We start from the raw sequence: 17,403 nt of genomic DNA on the forward strand, positions 1-17,403 counted from the left end.
ACTTCCTTAGGTTCGATCTCTGCTCTATATGAATTTTCTATTTTCAACAGCCCGCTTTCTGTTTCCTTTTCATAAATTGGATGCGAATCCAATAGGAAAAGGAGGTCCCAATTGGATAAATCCAACTATTGTTTCCAACTCAGTAGATAGCAGCAGATCGAATAGAAAGATCGATACGCCAAAATATCCATACCAACCAGGCCATAATGGAAAATGAGCCACCTGCAGATCTTACATATCAGGAAGAAGGGATACTGCAATTACAGAAATGTGATGGAAACAAGTTAAGATAAGAATGTGAAGCCGTACAAAGGACACGTCTCTATTCCTTCCCGTATGCGAAGATTCTACAATGTGCATAATGCAGACCATTCACGTTTGATTCTCCTCATTGCAACTTTTCCAGAGTAGTCAAGTAATGATCGATCAAAGAGTGTGAAAATATCTAATCGAACATTCTTATTTTCCTTCGCTGTCTAAAGTCTAAACTCCTTAAACTTGCTTCTATCTGTTTGTAGCTACAGATATTTAATTACAATGCCGATCCATGCACTCTCACCCATCTCCTATATAAAAACCTCCATTACAACCTAAAACTCACAAACAAATCAAACCTCATCACTCTTCACGTTCCTCACAAACGTCCAATCTCTATTTCCTCTAACATACCGCCTTTCACGATTTAGTGATTTACCTAAACCTAAAAGTGGCATTGCAGACACTTTGCCTATAATAGTTATCTTGTTGCTTTGTTTAAACATTGTCTTATTTCCACCGTACGGAAAGACAGCTCACTATTTGGCAATGGAGGCGGTGACAAAGATGGCTTCCGAGAGACCGGTGGTGATCTTCAGCAAGAGCTCATGCTGCATGTCCCACTCAATCAAGACCTTGCTTTGCGATTTTGGGGTCAACCCGGCAGTGCATGAGCTTGATGAGATGCAAAGAGGGAGAGAGTTAGAGCAAGCTCTTTTAAGGCTCGGATGCAACCCATCTGTGCCAGCTGTGTTCATTGGTGGCGAATTTATTGGTGGAGCCAATGAGGTCATGAGTCTTCACCTTAAGCGCTCCTTAATTCCCATGCTTAAGCGCGTGGGCGCATTATGGGTTTGATCAATCTAATCATCAAGTTAACCAAGTACTTGCATGACACGCAAGCTATTAGAATGTTAGTTATGCACGAGAGATATAAGATCGATAGCATCTGAGGATACTTCTTTACTATTAAGCCTACTAATATAGCTACTTAATTAGTATTATGTACTAATAGCTTTTCCGTAATCCCAGAAGTGTTATTGTCTCAAACACGTTAATGGTTGACATTTGTATTCAACAGTATAATATATTGGTGCATTTTATGAAAATGGCAAACGACTTGCATGATAAAAGTTTTATTACATGTCTTAATAGGTTAGCAGCAAGGATATATTCAATGAGTTCTAGATCTGTAGAGGTCATAGTTGCTCCAAGTCAGAATTGAGATGGGTACAGCCTTATGCTATCCTAGTACTTGAACTGGAACCCCAAACATGAACGGAAAAATTCATTATACATATCTTCTAAGAATTGTGTAGTGATTTGAGGTCACAGTATATGAGTTGTGGTAGTAGATTCGAAATCAGCTGACATGGTAATTTTTTTTCTCTTTCCAAAGAACACTGATCTAATTGCTTCATAGACTTTCTAAGTTCCAACCAATACGAGCTTCAGCAGTTTCAAACTAAATCTTGATGCTGCAAATAAATGTTATTAGAGACATGGCGTAGGGGTTAGAGCTGGGCAATTGGTTTGAAAACAGGTTAGTCAACAGTTTCAAGTGAAAGAATATATTAGGCAAGCAAATATGGTAGCTGACTATTTTCCTGCTTATAAACTAAAATTCTTATAAACTCTCTTGTAAGGTATCAAATATTTAATATAGGATAACACCCTACATTCTCAACACGCACCTTCATATGTAGCGAAATTTTAAGTTAAATACTTGAATAATATACTTGTATATATTACGTGACATGGAGCACATTCATGCGGTTGTTTGACATTTACACTTGAGCTAATTTGCTATGATACCATGATAATTTGAGCATCATCTAAAACCAAATGAGTATGAAATAGTTAAAGAGGTCCAAACTCTTACAAAGTTAGCCATCAGCTGTATTTCAAAATTAATTACTTGTATTTCAATATGAAGTACATTTCACATTTTCAACATAACATGATTCATTTCATGTCTGGTTCTTGCATTCTCATACTCTAGTAATAAAGTACGAGAGAACCTGTTCTAGGGTCAAGAACCCTAGCTAGAATCTGGCCCTTGGCGCCCCAGTCGGGACATATTATATTCAGTGGCGGAGGCAGAAATTAATCTTAAGTGGGGCACCCGAAAATTTTAGAAAAAAATTTAAAACTTAAATATATTAAACTTGAATAAAAATTAAAAAAATTAGAATAAAAATGCTGAAATATCAGTTATCTTTCAAAAAAATTATATATTTTTTAATCAAATTTATAGTTTTCCTTATGATGGTGAGACCTGCAGCTACACCAACTTGGAATTCTGTCAATGTAAGAAACTCTATTCTACTTATCTGGTAAAATCCCAGTGGGGCAAGGGATCCGGGTGGGTCCCAACGTGGCTCCGCCCCTGATTATATCTTTGGTAATCAATCGAATTCCTTAAAGCATTTAGCACAAGACTTAATTTTAACAAAGAATATGTATACCCATTCATATAGTCCTATAGAAAGGCAAGCAATTGACACGAAAAGATATATAGAGTATAAATTGGGGGACCTCCCATATATATATGGCACTGATCTGCCTTTCTCATTCCATGTACGACGATTTGTCTTTGGTCTAGAACGTTGTCATTTAAAAGTGACAAGAGGGTTCCTTATTAGCCGATCATGTATATTGATATTTGCATATATGCTTTCTAATTTACAAAACCGAGCTTCCTTAGGTTCGATCTCTATTAATTTTCAATATATAGCTTGCTTTCTGTTTCATTTTCATGAATTGGATGCGAATCCAATAGAAAAAAGATCGAGGTCCCAATTGGATAAATCCAACTACTATTTCCGACTCAGTAGATAGCAGCATGCAGATCGAATAGAAAGATCGATACGCCAGAAAATCCATACCAACCAGGCCATAATGGAAAATGAGCCACCTGCAGATGTACATAGGAAGAAAGGAATAAGCAATTACAGAAATGTGATGGAGACAAGTTAAGATGAGAATGTGAATCCGTACAAAGGACACGTCTCTATACATTTCCGTATGCAAAGATTCGACAATGTGCATAATGGAGTCCATTCACGTTTGATTCTCCTCAGTGCAACTTTTTCAGAGTAGTCTCAAAATGTGTGAAATCAAATATCTAATCGAACATTCTTATTTTCCTTCACTATCAAAAGCCCTTCAACTTGCTTCTGTCTGTTTGTAAGCTACAAATTACAATGTCAATCCATGCAATCTCACCCATCTCCTATATAAACACGCTTCCATTACACCCCAAAACTCACAAACACAACAATCCACATCAATCTTTTACGTTCCTCACTGATCTCCAGTTTCTATTTTCTCTAACTTAACTTAGCACCTTTCGCGATTTACCAAAACCTAAAAGTTGCATTAATTGCACACACTCTGCCTCTTAATCGTTACCTTTTCGCTTTGTTTAATACATTGTCTTGACATTTAAAAGGACGGAAAGACTGCTCGCTATTTAGCAATGGAGGTGGTGACAAAGATGGCTTCCGAGAGACCGGTGGTGATCTTTAGCAAGAGCTTATGAGAAAAATTCTCAAAGAAAAACGAACTCATAAATATTCGAATAAGATTTAATCAAATCAACAACCTCCTTCAAAGTGTCCCTTCTTTAAACTTCCAAACCAAAACCTGCAAAGTCAAATCCAATACAGATATCACATCAAAATGAGAGAACAATTCAAAATTGAAACAGAGAAAGAAAAAAATGAATAACCTATGTGACTTCTGCAAAAATGACTAAAATCGCAAATAATACAGAAAATGGGAAAGTAGGAAACCAGTTACTCTAGGTACCAAAATTGCAAATGATAGAGTTTGGATACCTAGAGCTGTAACATGTTGGTAAGTTATAATTCCAACAGAAAATTCAGAAAATGTTGTAGGATATCGACATAATGTGTGCCTCTTCAAACTAGGGTTTAGAGTTGTAATAGGAAAAGGTTCTAGGTATTCAATTGTATTCAGATTCTATTACCTTTTGTGTACTTGTAACTCCCTATATAAAGGGCTCTTATAATCAATAATAAACATAATTCCAATTCTCTACAACACGTTATCAGCACTAGTTCTAACCCTAGCCTAAAAAAGAAAAAAACCCTAAAAACCTAAATCACCAAAAACTGCTGCACGCCTCCTGCAGCCCCTGCTGCCCCAGCCTACTGCAGCCCGCCCTGCACACCTGCACACCAGCCCGCAAACCTCCAGCCCGAGCACCAGCCCACCTGCAACCCTACCCTGTCATCTGCTTGCTTCCCGTGCGCCCCACGCTGCTGCTGCCTGCCGAACCTGCTACAAGCCTGCTGCTGCATCCTCATGTTGTTGCCGATTACTGTTGCTGCTGCTACCGACTGCTGCTGCTGCCGCCACTAGCTGCTGCTGCTTCTAATTGTTGCTGCTACTGCCCTAACACGCCTACTCCAACACGCGCGTGTTCTCAAGCCCCAAACCATCACGTAAGTTTTTGTGAATTAAATTTGCTGCTTTCATGTATTTTAAATTCTTTTATTTGTTGCAGAATTTTGAAATATATGAATATGGTTTTAAGTATTTAATAAAGCGGAATTGTGAGGATTCACGCTTAAACGAACTAAGAGTGTTCATAATTAAACGAACTAAGAACGTTCGTATGAACTAAGAGTGTTCATAATGCTTGGACTAAGAGCATCCACAAGAATCAAATTGTGACCATATTAAAACATCATTGCTTAGTCTAATCCAAAAGATTCTTGAAAATTGATTTCTTGGTAGCATAGCTCGGAAATCTTATTATTTTAGTTTTCATGGAAGTTTAGCTCCGAAACTAATATATCTTCTCTTCTTATTTTCAGGATGTCGAATGAACCTAGACTCGACTTTCCCATGCTTGACTCAACAGGCTCAGATTTTCATAGCTGGGTAACCGATGTTGAGAACCATCTCACTTCAAAGGGAATATTACCCATAATCCAGGCACCTAACCCGGATGTGGTCGTCCGAACACCTGCAAAACATGCTCAAGCAGTCAGCTTGATGCGACGTCATATGGACAAAGCACCCAGATTAGAGTATTTGCCGATCAAGGATGAAAGAGAGCTATGGGTAGCGCTAGAAGAGAGCTTTGGCAATGTCCAAGATTCCCTCCTCCCTGACTTGAAGGTTCAATGGAACAATCTGCGCTTTGCTCATGACTTCAAGTCTGTTACTGAATATAATTCAGAAGCTCTTCGCTTACAATCCATGTTGAGATTTTGTGGACAACCTGTCACAGAGCAAGAGCTAATTAAGAAAACTCTCTCCACCTTCCCCGTTTCAGCCATTGTGGTATCAAAGCAATATCGCACTGAGGTCAATGCTGGACGGATCACGAGGTTTCATCAGCTTATCAATATCATATCTGTAGCTGAGAAACATGATAACATACTCGTGAGGAATTATAATTCAAGGCCTATTGGAACTAAGAGGTTCATGAGGCAAATTATAATGCACCCAAAGGAGGGCGCAAGGAGCGGAACCCTAATAAGGGACATGAGGGACGTATGGGTCCATATAACCGCCTAACAAGGAAGGAAACCACATGTTTGGTGCGGATACACGTGGTGGCAATGTCACACGTGGGAGAGGTGGTCGTGGTATCCCTGGCCGTGGTGGTGGCGCCATGGCTCGTGGTGGAGGCGCCATGGGTCATGGTGGTGGCACCAACCCTCCTAGGGAACGCCCACAACGTGCACCTCAATTAAAGGGAGGCAACCATAATGATGTGTGTCATCGATGTGGATCAATTCAAGTAATGCAAGGCAAGTGTGCAACTAGCTGCAAGATATAGGGCATACAAGGACCTGAGTGAGCAAGAGGTGTACCTTGTAGAAGAAGAAGATGGTGAAGATGTCAATCTCACCATAGAGGACTTCAAAGCTGAAGATGAAGTGAACAAGGATGCCGCAGACTTTGATTAGAATAGTCCTTTTTATTTTCCAAGAATTTTTGTAATGGCAATATGCCTTAGTCAATAAATGACAATTGTATTAACTGTTTCTTATGTGCTGCACCCAATGAAATATGATATCTAGGAAAGTCATTGAGATTAGTGGTACTTAAGAGAGCCTCGCTCCACCAACATCTTTCTCTACTTTCCTGGTCATATATGATTGGAGTTACCAAATGGATAGAGTGACTACAATGTGTCTTAGTTTGATTTTATTTTGGATTAGACTTTTTGGGACCTTTGATTAATCATTGGCTACCTTTATTAATAAAGTATCGTGTTATTATTCAATGTCATAGACATGTTTTAATTTCAAACTTTATTATTTTTCAGTATGTTTCCTGGAGAGTTGGAATGCCTTGTTGATAGTGGCACCACACATACAATATTGCGACGTAGGCAACTATTTCTATGGATGACGCCTAGTCGATCTTCTGTGACTACAATGGCTGGACCATCACAATTGATTCATGGTCGAGGACCAGCTCAATTTATGTTGCCAAATGGCACAAGTATTAATGTCTCCGAAGCTCTATATGCTCATAAGGCTGGAAGAACCCTATTGAGTTTTAAAGATATAAGAGCCAATGGTTTTCATGTGGAAACACATTGTGAGAATGGACAAGAGTTCCTTTGCATCACCTCTAATGACTACGGACATAAACGAGTATTAGAGAAACTTATGTGTCGCTCTAGTGGGTTGTATGCAACCACTATTCAAATTATTGAATCCAACCATGTCAGGAGAGATGACTTATGGGATTCTGACACATATAGGCTTTGGCATGACCGTTTGGGACATCCAGGTCGTGATATGATGATCCATATATTGAAGACTTCACACAGATATCCATTTTTCAAAACGAAAAGAAGTCAGAACCAAAATTCGGTCCAAGGTAGGGCTGGCGCCGCCTACCCCCTGCGCCCAAAAGTGGTATTGACGCCACCTCCTTGGTTCCTTTTTCTACTTCTAAAGTCAATTGTGACTTTGTGGCTCAACCGAATTCTTCCCTGGTTGCTTCTAAAGCTCATCTTGAGTTTTGCAAAGCCTGCTCTTTGGCAAAATTAGGATCGAGACCATCCTATGCAAAGGACACTCAGGAAAATATTCCATTCTTACAAAGAATCCAAGGTGATATTTGTGGACCTATTCAACTAACTTGCAGACCATTTAGATATTTTATGGTGTTGGTTGATGCATCGACACGCTGGTCACATGTCATGCTATTGTCCACCAGAAATGCTGCATTTGCTAAACTCCTAGCACAAGTCATTAAATTAAGGGCTCACCACCCTGATCATCCCATTAAGTCAATTAGTCTTGACAATGCTGGAGAGTTTACATCAAAAACGTTTGATGACTATTGCATGTCCATTAGGATTAAGGTTGAACACCCTGTTCCTTATGTTCACACCCAAAATGGTCTCGCAGAAGCTGCCATTAAAAGACTTCAAATGGTCGCTAGAGCATTGGTTATGCGCACCAATCTCCCTGTTTCTTCTTGAGACTATGCAATATTGCATGCAGCTGTGCTCATTCGTCGGAGGCCTACTACCACTCAACCCTGTTTTACGTCCCAGATGGTTACTGGATATGAGCCTGATGTCTCACACTTTCGCATATTTGGGTGTGCAGTTTATCTGCCAAGTGCGCCGCCACAATGCACCAAAATGGGTCCTCAAAGACGATTAGGCATTTACGTTGGATATGACTCTCCAACCCTTGACAGGCGTTCTATTTACCGCTAGATTTGCGGATTGTCACTTTGAAGAGACAGTCTTCTCCTCATTAGGGGGAGATAAGAATAATAATGTTCAACAGGACTGATAGGAATTGTTGTGGTTTGTCCCCACTTTTTCTCATCTTGATCCTCGAACCACACAGTCTGAAATTGAAGTGCGAAGAATTTTCAATCTTCAGAACGTAGCAGACTCTATGCTTGATGCGTTTTCTGATATCGCTAAAGTGACAAGATCACATATACCTGCTGCAACCGTGCCTGCAAGGATTGATGTCCCTAAAAATCATGGATATGGCGCCACCCCTAGGGGTATTGGGCATGGCGCTGCCACCACTAATGGTGATGGCAATGTGGCTCAGGCCGAGCTCCCAGCAAGGAAACGTGAGAGGCCCAAACGTTCGATGGATTCTCTCCCAAGAAAGAAAGCGAGTTTGGCACAAAAAGATCCATTAATCATTGACATGAATGACCCGTCTCATGAAGATATTCCAGATTATGGTTATGTCCAAGAGACATCATTGGGGGACGCTTCAATGTTAGAACCAATTCCAGAGAATAGGGAGATCTCCATGAATTACACTAGCGTACATGAGACGTTGAATCGAGATTCTATTATCCTTGATGATGTGTTTGCATATTCTATTGCTCAAGGAATTATAGAGCACGATGATATCGAACCTCGCTCCGTTGAAGAATGTCAACGAAGAGCAGATTGGCCTAAATAGAAAGATACGATCCAGGTTGAATTGGATTCACTAATAAAGAGACAGGTATTTGGGCATATAACGCTGACACCCCCAAGTATAAAGCCTGTTGGCCATAAATGGGTCTTTGTTAGAAAGCGTAATGAGAAAAATGAGGTTGTTAGATACAAAGCCCGCCTTGTGGCGCAAGGTTTCTCACAACACCCTGGAATCAACTACGAGGAGACATATTCTCCCGTAATGGACGTTATAACGTTCCGCTACCTTGTCAGTTTGGTAGTTTCCGAAAAACTTGACATGCAGCTTATGGATGTGGTTACAGCATATCTCTATGGGGATCTAGATTCAGAGATATATATGAAGGTCCCAGATGGACTTCAATTACCCAAATCAAGTGGCTCTAAACCATGGAGCGCGTTTTCAATAAGATTGAGACGCTCACTATATGGATTGAAACAATCTGGACGGATGTGGTATAACCGTCTAAGTGACTACTTGATTGGGAAAGGATATGTTAACAATGAAATATGCCCATGCGTGTTTATAAAAATGACAAGTTCCGGATTTGCTATTGTAGCAGTTTAGGTTAATGACATGAACCTAATTGGAACTCTAGATGAGTTAAAGGAAACTGCTAAATACTTGATTGAAATCCGAATTTGAGATGAAAGATCTTGGGAAAACACGGTTTTGCCTCGGACTAGAACTCGAGCACCGTAGTGATGGGATTATGATCCATCAGTCAGCATATACTCAAAAATTATTAAGGCGCTTTAATGAAGATAAAGCAAAGCTTTTGAGTACTCCCATGATCAGTCGTAGTCTTGAGCCTGAAAAAGATCCATTTCGTCCAAGGGATGAGGATGAAGACTTATTAGAGGCTGAAGTGCCCTACCTAAGTGCAATAGGAGCATTATTGTACTTAGCTCAATGCACAAGACCGGACATCTCATTTGCAATGAATTTGTTAGCTCGACACAGTTCTACGCCAACACGCTGCCATTGGATTCGTATAAAGACAATCTTTCGATACTTGAGAGGTACGATTGATATGGGCTTGTTTTATCCCTACAGAGAGAAAAGAAATAACGGAAGTGTGGGATCGGACTCCACATGTCAAAACGCCACCTTCTGTGCTCCTCCTCCCCTCCATCAAAATGACAACGATGTCTTGATGGGTTTTGCTGATGCAGGGTATCTCTCTGACCCTCACAAAGGTCACTCCCAAACGGGTTATGTCTTTACCATGGGAAGCACTACGATATCTTGGAGGTCTACAAAGCAGACCCTTGTTGCGACTTCCTCAAATCATGCAGAGATTATTGCTCTACATGAAGCCGTGCGAGAATGCATATGGCTAAGGTCTGTAGTTAGACACATTCGAGGAACTTGTGGTTTGAAGTCTACCACAGATGAACCTACATGCATTTATGAAGATAATACAGCTTGTATTAAGCAAATGAAGTAAGGTTTCATCAAGGGCGACAATACCAACCATATATCGCCTAAGTTCTTTTACAATCAGCAACAACAGGCACTTCTAAATATTGAAGTGAACCAAATCCGATCTAAGGATAATGTAGCGGACTTGTTTACTAAGTCGTTACCTAAATCCACCTTCGAGAAACATATGAAGAGCATCGGATTAAGAAGTTATCCGAACTCCCATAATTGTAGCAATCAGAGGGAGACATTGACATCAGGGGAGGTATGACATGTTCGATCTTGAAGAGTGAAGGACGTGTTGTGCTCTTTTTGTCCTTCGACGAGGGTTATTTTTGTCTCACAGGGTTTTTGTTACCTGGCAAGGTTTTTAACGAGGCAACGATCAAAGCGTCATCACCAAGTTTGAGCGGCATAAGGGGGAGTGTTGTAGGATATTGACATAATGTGTGCCTCTTCAAACTAGGGTTTAGAGTTGTAATAGGAAAATGTTCTAGGTATTCAATTGTATTCAGATTCTATTACATTTTGTGTACCTTGTAACTCCCTATATAAATGGCTCCTATTATCAATAATAAACATAATTCCAATTCTCTACAACAGAAAATGGGATTTGGGTACCTTGAACTGTTATTTGCAATTGGGTATCTAGAGCTGTGACATGTTGGTAAGTTATAATTCCAACATTGTAAAAGTCATGAGTTCGATTTTCATTGACATATGTAAGGGTGAAGTGGGCTAAAGTTTTATTTTTATTTTTTATTTTTATTTAAACATAACAGGAATCAAAAGCAACGCAACTTTGTGCCTCCAACCCCTAACAAAATCTAGATAGAGGAATCAGAAAACCTACGTCTATCATACACCAAATTCCCAATTGCAAAACAGAAATAGAAGCCTACATGTGCCACCAAACCCAGAAATTGGGAAAGCAGAGAACTAGTTACTCTAGGTACCCAAATTGCAAATAATGCAGAGTTTACAAAGCACGCATACAAAGAAGATGAGGAAGCAATATTGAAGAAACAACAATGAGATTTGCACTTGACTACAATGATGGATTTCGTATTTAGAGAAGAAATTGGCTGAAGGTGAGCTTGGAGAGAATTAGAATGACAGAGGAGAAAAACGGTGATAGTTTGATGTCGTTGAAGCAGGTAACGTCTACACGTGAAAGCGGTGGAAAGTTCTATGTGTGAAAGTAAGAAACATGGGCAAGATCGTCAAATCACTTAGGCATCTTGCTGTTCATTGTGCGCATATTGTGCACAGTGTTAGAAATCATGGTAGAAACGAAGAGGCAAAGAAAATGGCTATGGAGTACTCTGTAACAAACCGTAGAAATCTGGGTACATGGATGAATGAAGAAAACGATGTACAGTTACAAAGAAAATGACCAACTCTCAGTTAAAGATCAAAACTCCATATTTATGCTAATGTGGTTATTATCTCTATTGACTGTTGACTTTGACCATCAGCATATGACTTGTACTCTTAACATCCCCCCTCAGACTAGTGCTGGGATCCCTAAGCACTAGGGTGCGACAGAGAATGTGTTTTCAACCAGGAGGAATGAGAGGAAGTGATCACCACGAATTCGAAGACTCACAAGCTTGCCTACAATTCATTAAATTTCTGTCCAGAGTGGAAGGTAGTAGCCAAGTTCTTGGTGTCCGCAAAACTGCAAGTTTCGTAAGGAGAGCTTGTTGCAATTGAGGTCGAGTAGGAACTGATAATGAAAATGGCAGAGACTTGACAACTTGTGATTGAGAAGCATTGTTAGTTGGCTGAGTAGCAATGGAGGGTGGCTTTGGTTGAGTGCAAATGGAAGCAGACAAAGCTTGAGGTGCTGCAGGGGATGGTGGTTGACAATCATACTGATGCCTTGTAGCAAATATCTGAGGTTGAGGATTTCTAAGATGACATTTGTAGGCAGGGTGACCAATTTTGTCACAAATTTGGCATACTACCGAAGAACTTGAAGCACCATGCTGTTGTTGACAATTCCTGTAATAACACTTGTATGCACTGTGCCCTGGTTTTTCACAGATCTGACACATAATGACATTGATGAAGTTCCCATTGGTTCTTGGCTTCCCATTGTTTTTATTGGACCTATTGTTGTAGTTGTTTGTACCCTTGTTACTTGGAAAATTTGGATATGAAGTACTGTCATCTGAGTAGCCACCATCTGCAAAGGAATTGATAAAGCCATTCTGCTGATAATCATTGTTTGAAGAATCATTCTGAACAGTTTAATGAGAGAAATTCTGCTGAGATAAAATTGCATTATGGTGTGGAGTGCTGTTGTAGTTGCAGTTATTCATAGTAGATGCATGTTGCTCTTGATGACTGAATGGCAGAGACATATTGGAACCATTTTGAGCAATAAAACCAAATGTTTGATGTGAGACATCAAACAGAAATGGCATTGGATTGTAACTACCTTCATTTACCATATTGTTGTTCATCATGAATCCATCGTTTCCCATAGATGGCATAGACTGATAGTTACCACTGGATGGAATGAAATTGTGTTGGAATGAAGCTGGTGAGGTAGCTGATGTGGGTGGTATAGCAAAACAAGTGCTTGCAGTCATAGTGTGCTGTGGAGTGAAAACACCATATTGCGTGGTTGCAGGGGAAGCATTATATTGATGCACATTAGTCATGCCAGAAGTCACATAAGGGCACATACGATTCTGAGTGACTCCATGATTACCAATGGAAGACAGAAGATTTGATTGCATCCCAGAAGGTTGACCAAAACAAGTGGATGACAACATCCCAGACTACATACCATATTGAGCTAACATTGCATCAAAAAGAATTAAAGGTGCAGACTTATTCTCCAATTCAATTTCATATTCAGCAGACAATAACAATGATCTCACTTCTTCCAAATCAACATTACTTTTGCTTATGATAATTTGCCTACTGTGACTATACTCACTAGGGAGTCCAGCAAGAATCAGAAATTTAACATCTTGATCATTCATCTCAATTCCTGCCACAGCTAATCGATCTCTCATATATTTAAAACGCAACAAGTACTTGTCTATTGAGTTAGATCCTTTTTGAATAATCTGTAATGCAGCTGTTAATTTCATAATATGCGGTTCAGAAACAATAGCATATCTTTGCTTGAGAGTAAGCCATACCTCCATAGATGTTTGACAACCGATTACCAGAGTTAAAGCTTTTGCAGAAAGTGTGGTTGTAAGCATGGAGATAAGTAAACTATCTTGTTCCATCCATCTTTCTCGAGCAACAGAATTGTTGGTGAGAGAGCCATCATCACCAACAAGAAATTAGGGTGGACAAAGATGAGAACCATCAACAAACTTCAAGAGACCATGACCTCTGAGGTGATGTTTCATCTGATAGACCCAGGTTGGGTAATTTGTTTCGTCCAAACGAACAGAGATGGTGTTGTAGGTTTGAGTGGAGAACGCCATTTTTCTTCAAATCTTGTACTGAAAAAATGGATCTTGATGAATTTGAGTAGTACAAACGACTACAGCATGAGCAACACAAACATCTATAGAATAACCCCAAATCTTGATTCACGAACAGATTTTCACAAATCAAGAACAAAGCAGAGTAGATCTGCAAGTAGAGAGATTTCTTTTTGACTGGTAATTTGATAATTCTAAAGAGTAGTTTCTTGTTGGTTTTGCTTGATTTCTTGAACAATATCGGTTTTCTACTAGTAATTGAACAAGGAAAACGAAGAACAAAGAAAGAAGAGGAGGAACTTAGGGTTTTTGATCGGAGTTGCAGCGGAGAACTTGATGAAGGATCGAAGGTCAGGCCACCATGGGCTCTGATACCATGTTAGAAATCATGGTAGAAACGAAGAGGCAAAGAAAATGGCTATGGAGTACTTTGTAACAAACCGTAGAAATCTGGGTACATGGATGAATGAAGAAAACGATGTACAATTACAAAGAAAATGACCAACTCTCAGTTAAAGATAAAAACTCCATATTTATGCTAATGTGGTTATTATCTCTGTTGACTGTTGACTTTGACCATCAGCATATGACTTGTACTCTTAACGCACAGAACCTGGTGGCTGCTTCCAAAACACCACAAAGTTCCCTTATCGCTGTTCTACGACGGTTTATTATAATATTGGTGAAGAAAAATATTATATAAATATTGAAAAGTGTGTGTATTTATAAACTGTCAGAGGCTCGTCGGAGATGGTGGTCTGTCGCCTGAGATGGCCGTCTCAGGTTGCACCCATCAAGCCCTGCATGCTGACTTATTATGAGGTATTAAGTTGAAGTTGTTTCTAAATTGTACTAGAACATCCGTAATGGAGGGTGTCCTCTGGCCATTTTAGTAGCATATATGCTAGCTCCAGCTAGCGGATTGAGCTGAGAGCAGTGCTTGTTAATCACAGTTTGTTTAATAATATAAACGATCGCACACACATATAGAGAGAGTATAAAGTTGGATAGATTTTGATTCTTTATTTCTTCTGCTTTAAGTTTTTGGAGGGACACGTATTCCGTCTATTTTTGTATAGAAAAGCAACCGATTAAAGCTAGCTTTATCAATTTAAGGGGGCCTGATGAACCTTCTGAGCCTATCCCTTTCTTCCTCACTGGCTCTCTAACAAGGAATAAGACGAGAGAGAGATTCTGTACAGGGTCTCTGTATCTCACCGACTCGATCAAAAAGAAAATACCTTAATTTTCAATTGTGATGCCACTACCCGTCCTCGCATTCTTTGTCTTAAAGTCTTGAACCCTAAACAATCTCCTTTAGTACATATTACGTTGAAGCTCCTTTAGTACGGTCCCCTAGCCTCAGTTGGACCATGTCAAATCAATTAATCACTAAAGGCGATTCGATTGGATTCCTTTTGGCATTTTGACAAGATTTTCCGCGACAAGCATGACCTGAAATCACTTATCACAAAGAATATATACAGGCATTTATACTCTCTCTCTCTCTCTCTCTCTCTCTCTCTCTCTCTCTCATATATACATATATATATATATATACATATATATATATATATATATACAGATTTTATCCAGAGCGGAGGTCCGCTTTGAAATTAAAGTGTTAACTTCGAGTTTTTGGTCGCTTTTCGGTCGCATATCCACATCTCGACCGTTCAGTTTTTAGGTACTAGTGTATAGATCATCTCTGCAAATTTTCAGCCAAATTAATGATCGTTAAGGCATTGATGCCTTAAAGCTAGTACGGTTCAGGTTGACAGATTTAATCCGTCGATTGGTTTAAGCTAGTACGGTTCAGAATCTGATATATATATATATATATGTGTGTGTGTGTGTGTGTGTGTGTGTGTGTGTGTAATATAAGGTATACTTTTGACGTGATTACATAACCAGTAATTCCAGTGGGTGATGGAAAGCTGAAAAATTGATCAAGTGAAGAGGCTTTTCTCTTGTAATGGGGAATAGCCGTCAGCCGACGTATTCTCTTTTGGTCTGGAATGTATCATCAAAAGTGAGGAGACTTTTTTAGCTCATAAATAAACATATTTATATAGATATATATGCGTACGTAGTTTCCAATGTTTTTCCTTTTTGATCTGAAAGTTTCCCATGCATGTTTTTGATATCTACATATATGCTTTCTGTATCCTTTTCATGAATTGGAAGGGAATTTAAATAGTAAAGGAGATCCCAATTGGATTAATACAACTAGTGTCTCCAACTCATCAGATATATGCTAAGCTACAGAATAGATAAATCTAGATAGATACCCCAGAAAATCGATCTGTACGTACAACGCAGCAGGCAGCCCGGCCAGAATGGAATTCGAGTCGCCTGCAGATCGATCTATGATTCATATCATCAAATATCTACATGCACGGGAATTTGTAAAAGAATGAAGAAAATGGATCCGCGTACAGCTGATACGTGTAAGTTGTGCATGCAAATGTATTGAGTTCTCTGTAAGAAAAGGAATTGGAAGGGAATAGGCATGCTATCGAAAGAAGTTAAAGATAAGAATCTGAAGCCGTACAAAATACAAAGGACACGTCTCTATCTCTGTTTGAAAAGATTCGACAATGTTCATTCAACTTTAGTTCTCCTAGTGCTACTTTTGGATAGTTAATTGACAAGTAATGATCAAAGTGTAATGGAACATTCTTACCCTTTAACTTCTGTTTAAGTCTAGGCTGTAAAGTCCAGACAATGCCAATCGACTCTCACCCATCTCCTATATAAACACTTCCATGACACCCCAAATCTCACAAACACATCAAACCGCATCAATTCCTCTAGAGTCATTTCAAACACAATCCTCATCTCTGTTTTTGCTCTGAACTGGTTAAACACGTACTTCACTTATCGACCCACAATTTGCATTGCCATATATACTTAGCCTTCCAATCATTATACTTTTGCGTTGTTTGATACATTGTCATATTGGACTGTACGGGAAGACAGCAAGGTAGCGATGGAGGCAGTGACAAAGATGGTGTCCGAAAGACCCGTAGTGATCTTCAGCAAGAGCTCATGCTGCATGTGCCACTCAATCAAGACCTTGCTTTGTGACTTTGGGGTGAACCCAGAAGTTCATGAGCTTGATGAGATGCAAGGAGGGAGAGAGATAGAGCAAGCTCTGTCAAGGCTTGGATGCAACCCATCAGTGCCGGCTGTGTTCATTGGCGGTGAACTCGTGGGTGGAGCCAATGAGATCATGAGTCTTCATCTTAACCGCTCCTTGATCCCCATGCTTAAGCACGTCGGCGCGTTATGGGTTTGACCGATCAATCTAATGATCAAATTCATCAATCACGTGTCCTTCCATGAGATGCAAAGACCTATTGAGAATCTTAGTTATGCATGCATAAGAGGTAGATATTAGGGCAAATAATATTATCTTCTACGGTCTGGTTAAGAGTTTTATGTTAAGGCTATACATCTTCATAGCTTTTCTTGTAATGCTCTCATTGCTATGTTTTGGTAATAAAAGCTTGCTTCTAATGTGACTGGCCGGGTGACGTCAAAACCCTAAATAGTTTGACCAAACATTATGACCTCTTACACATTCTCTTCGATTAAACTGCTTAATTAGAACTAGGATAAATATACATACGAGCTCTCGACTTTTCACTGTAGCCGCAGGGGCTTACTATCAGTTTTTCTTCACTTTTTCCCTCCTTCCTTCTCCTTCCTCCTCTCTACCTCTCTCCACTTCTTGTAGAAGGAGCCTAAGCTTCCCCACGATATCTTGTAATGTTTTCTGGGTTTCAGACAGTGGCGTATCCAGGATCTGAATATGG

General features: G+C 39.6%; 2 protein-coding genes across 2 annotated transcripts; both read left to right on the top strand.

Annotated features, from left to right (window-relative positions):
* The first annotated feature begins 550 nt into the window (after positions 1 to 550).
* On the top strand, positions 551 to 1,366 carry LOC112195736 (monothiol glutaredoxin-S2). Its single transcript, XM_024335928.2, has one exon. It carries the CDS (start codon positions 805 to 807, stop codon positions 1,111 to 1,113), a length of 309 nt encoding a protein of 102 aa, XP_024191696.1. The 5' UTR covers positions 551 to 804; the 3' UTR covers positions 1,114 to 1,366.
* A 14,988-nt stretch (positions 1,367 to 16,354) lies between these two features.
* On the top strand, positions 16,355 to 17,106 carry LOC112201132 (monothiol glutaredoxin-S2). Its single transcript, XM_024342145.2, has one exon. The coding sequence runs from the start codon at positions 16,575 to 16,577 to the stop codon at positions 16,881 to 16,883; it is 309 nt and encodes a 102-aa protein (XP_024197913.1). The 5' UTR covers positions 16,355 to 16,574; the 3' UTR covers positions 16,884 to 17,106.
* The last annotated feature ends 297 nt before the right edge of the window (positions 17,107 to 17,403 follow it).

The sequence above is a fragment of the Rosa chinensis genome, chromosome 4 (assembly GCF_002994745.2).
Source record: "Rosa chinensis cultivar Old Blush chromosome 4, RchiOBHm-V2, whole genome shotgun sequence".
In the NCBI taxonomy this organism is placed as follows: domain Eukaryota; kingdom Viridiplantae; phylum Streptophyta; class Magnoliopsida; order Rosales; family Rosaceae; genus Rosa; species Rosa chinensis.

Excerpts from the sequence above, each read along its gene's own strand:
- LOC112195736 (XM_024335928.2), top strand. The coding sequence starts at position 805 with ATGGAGGCGGTGACAAAGATGGCTTCCGAGAGACCGGTGGTGATCTTC.
- LOC112201132 (XM_024342145.2), top strand. The coding sequence starts at position 16,575 with ATGGAGGCAGTGACAAAGATGGTGTCCGAAAGACCCGTAGTGATCTTC.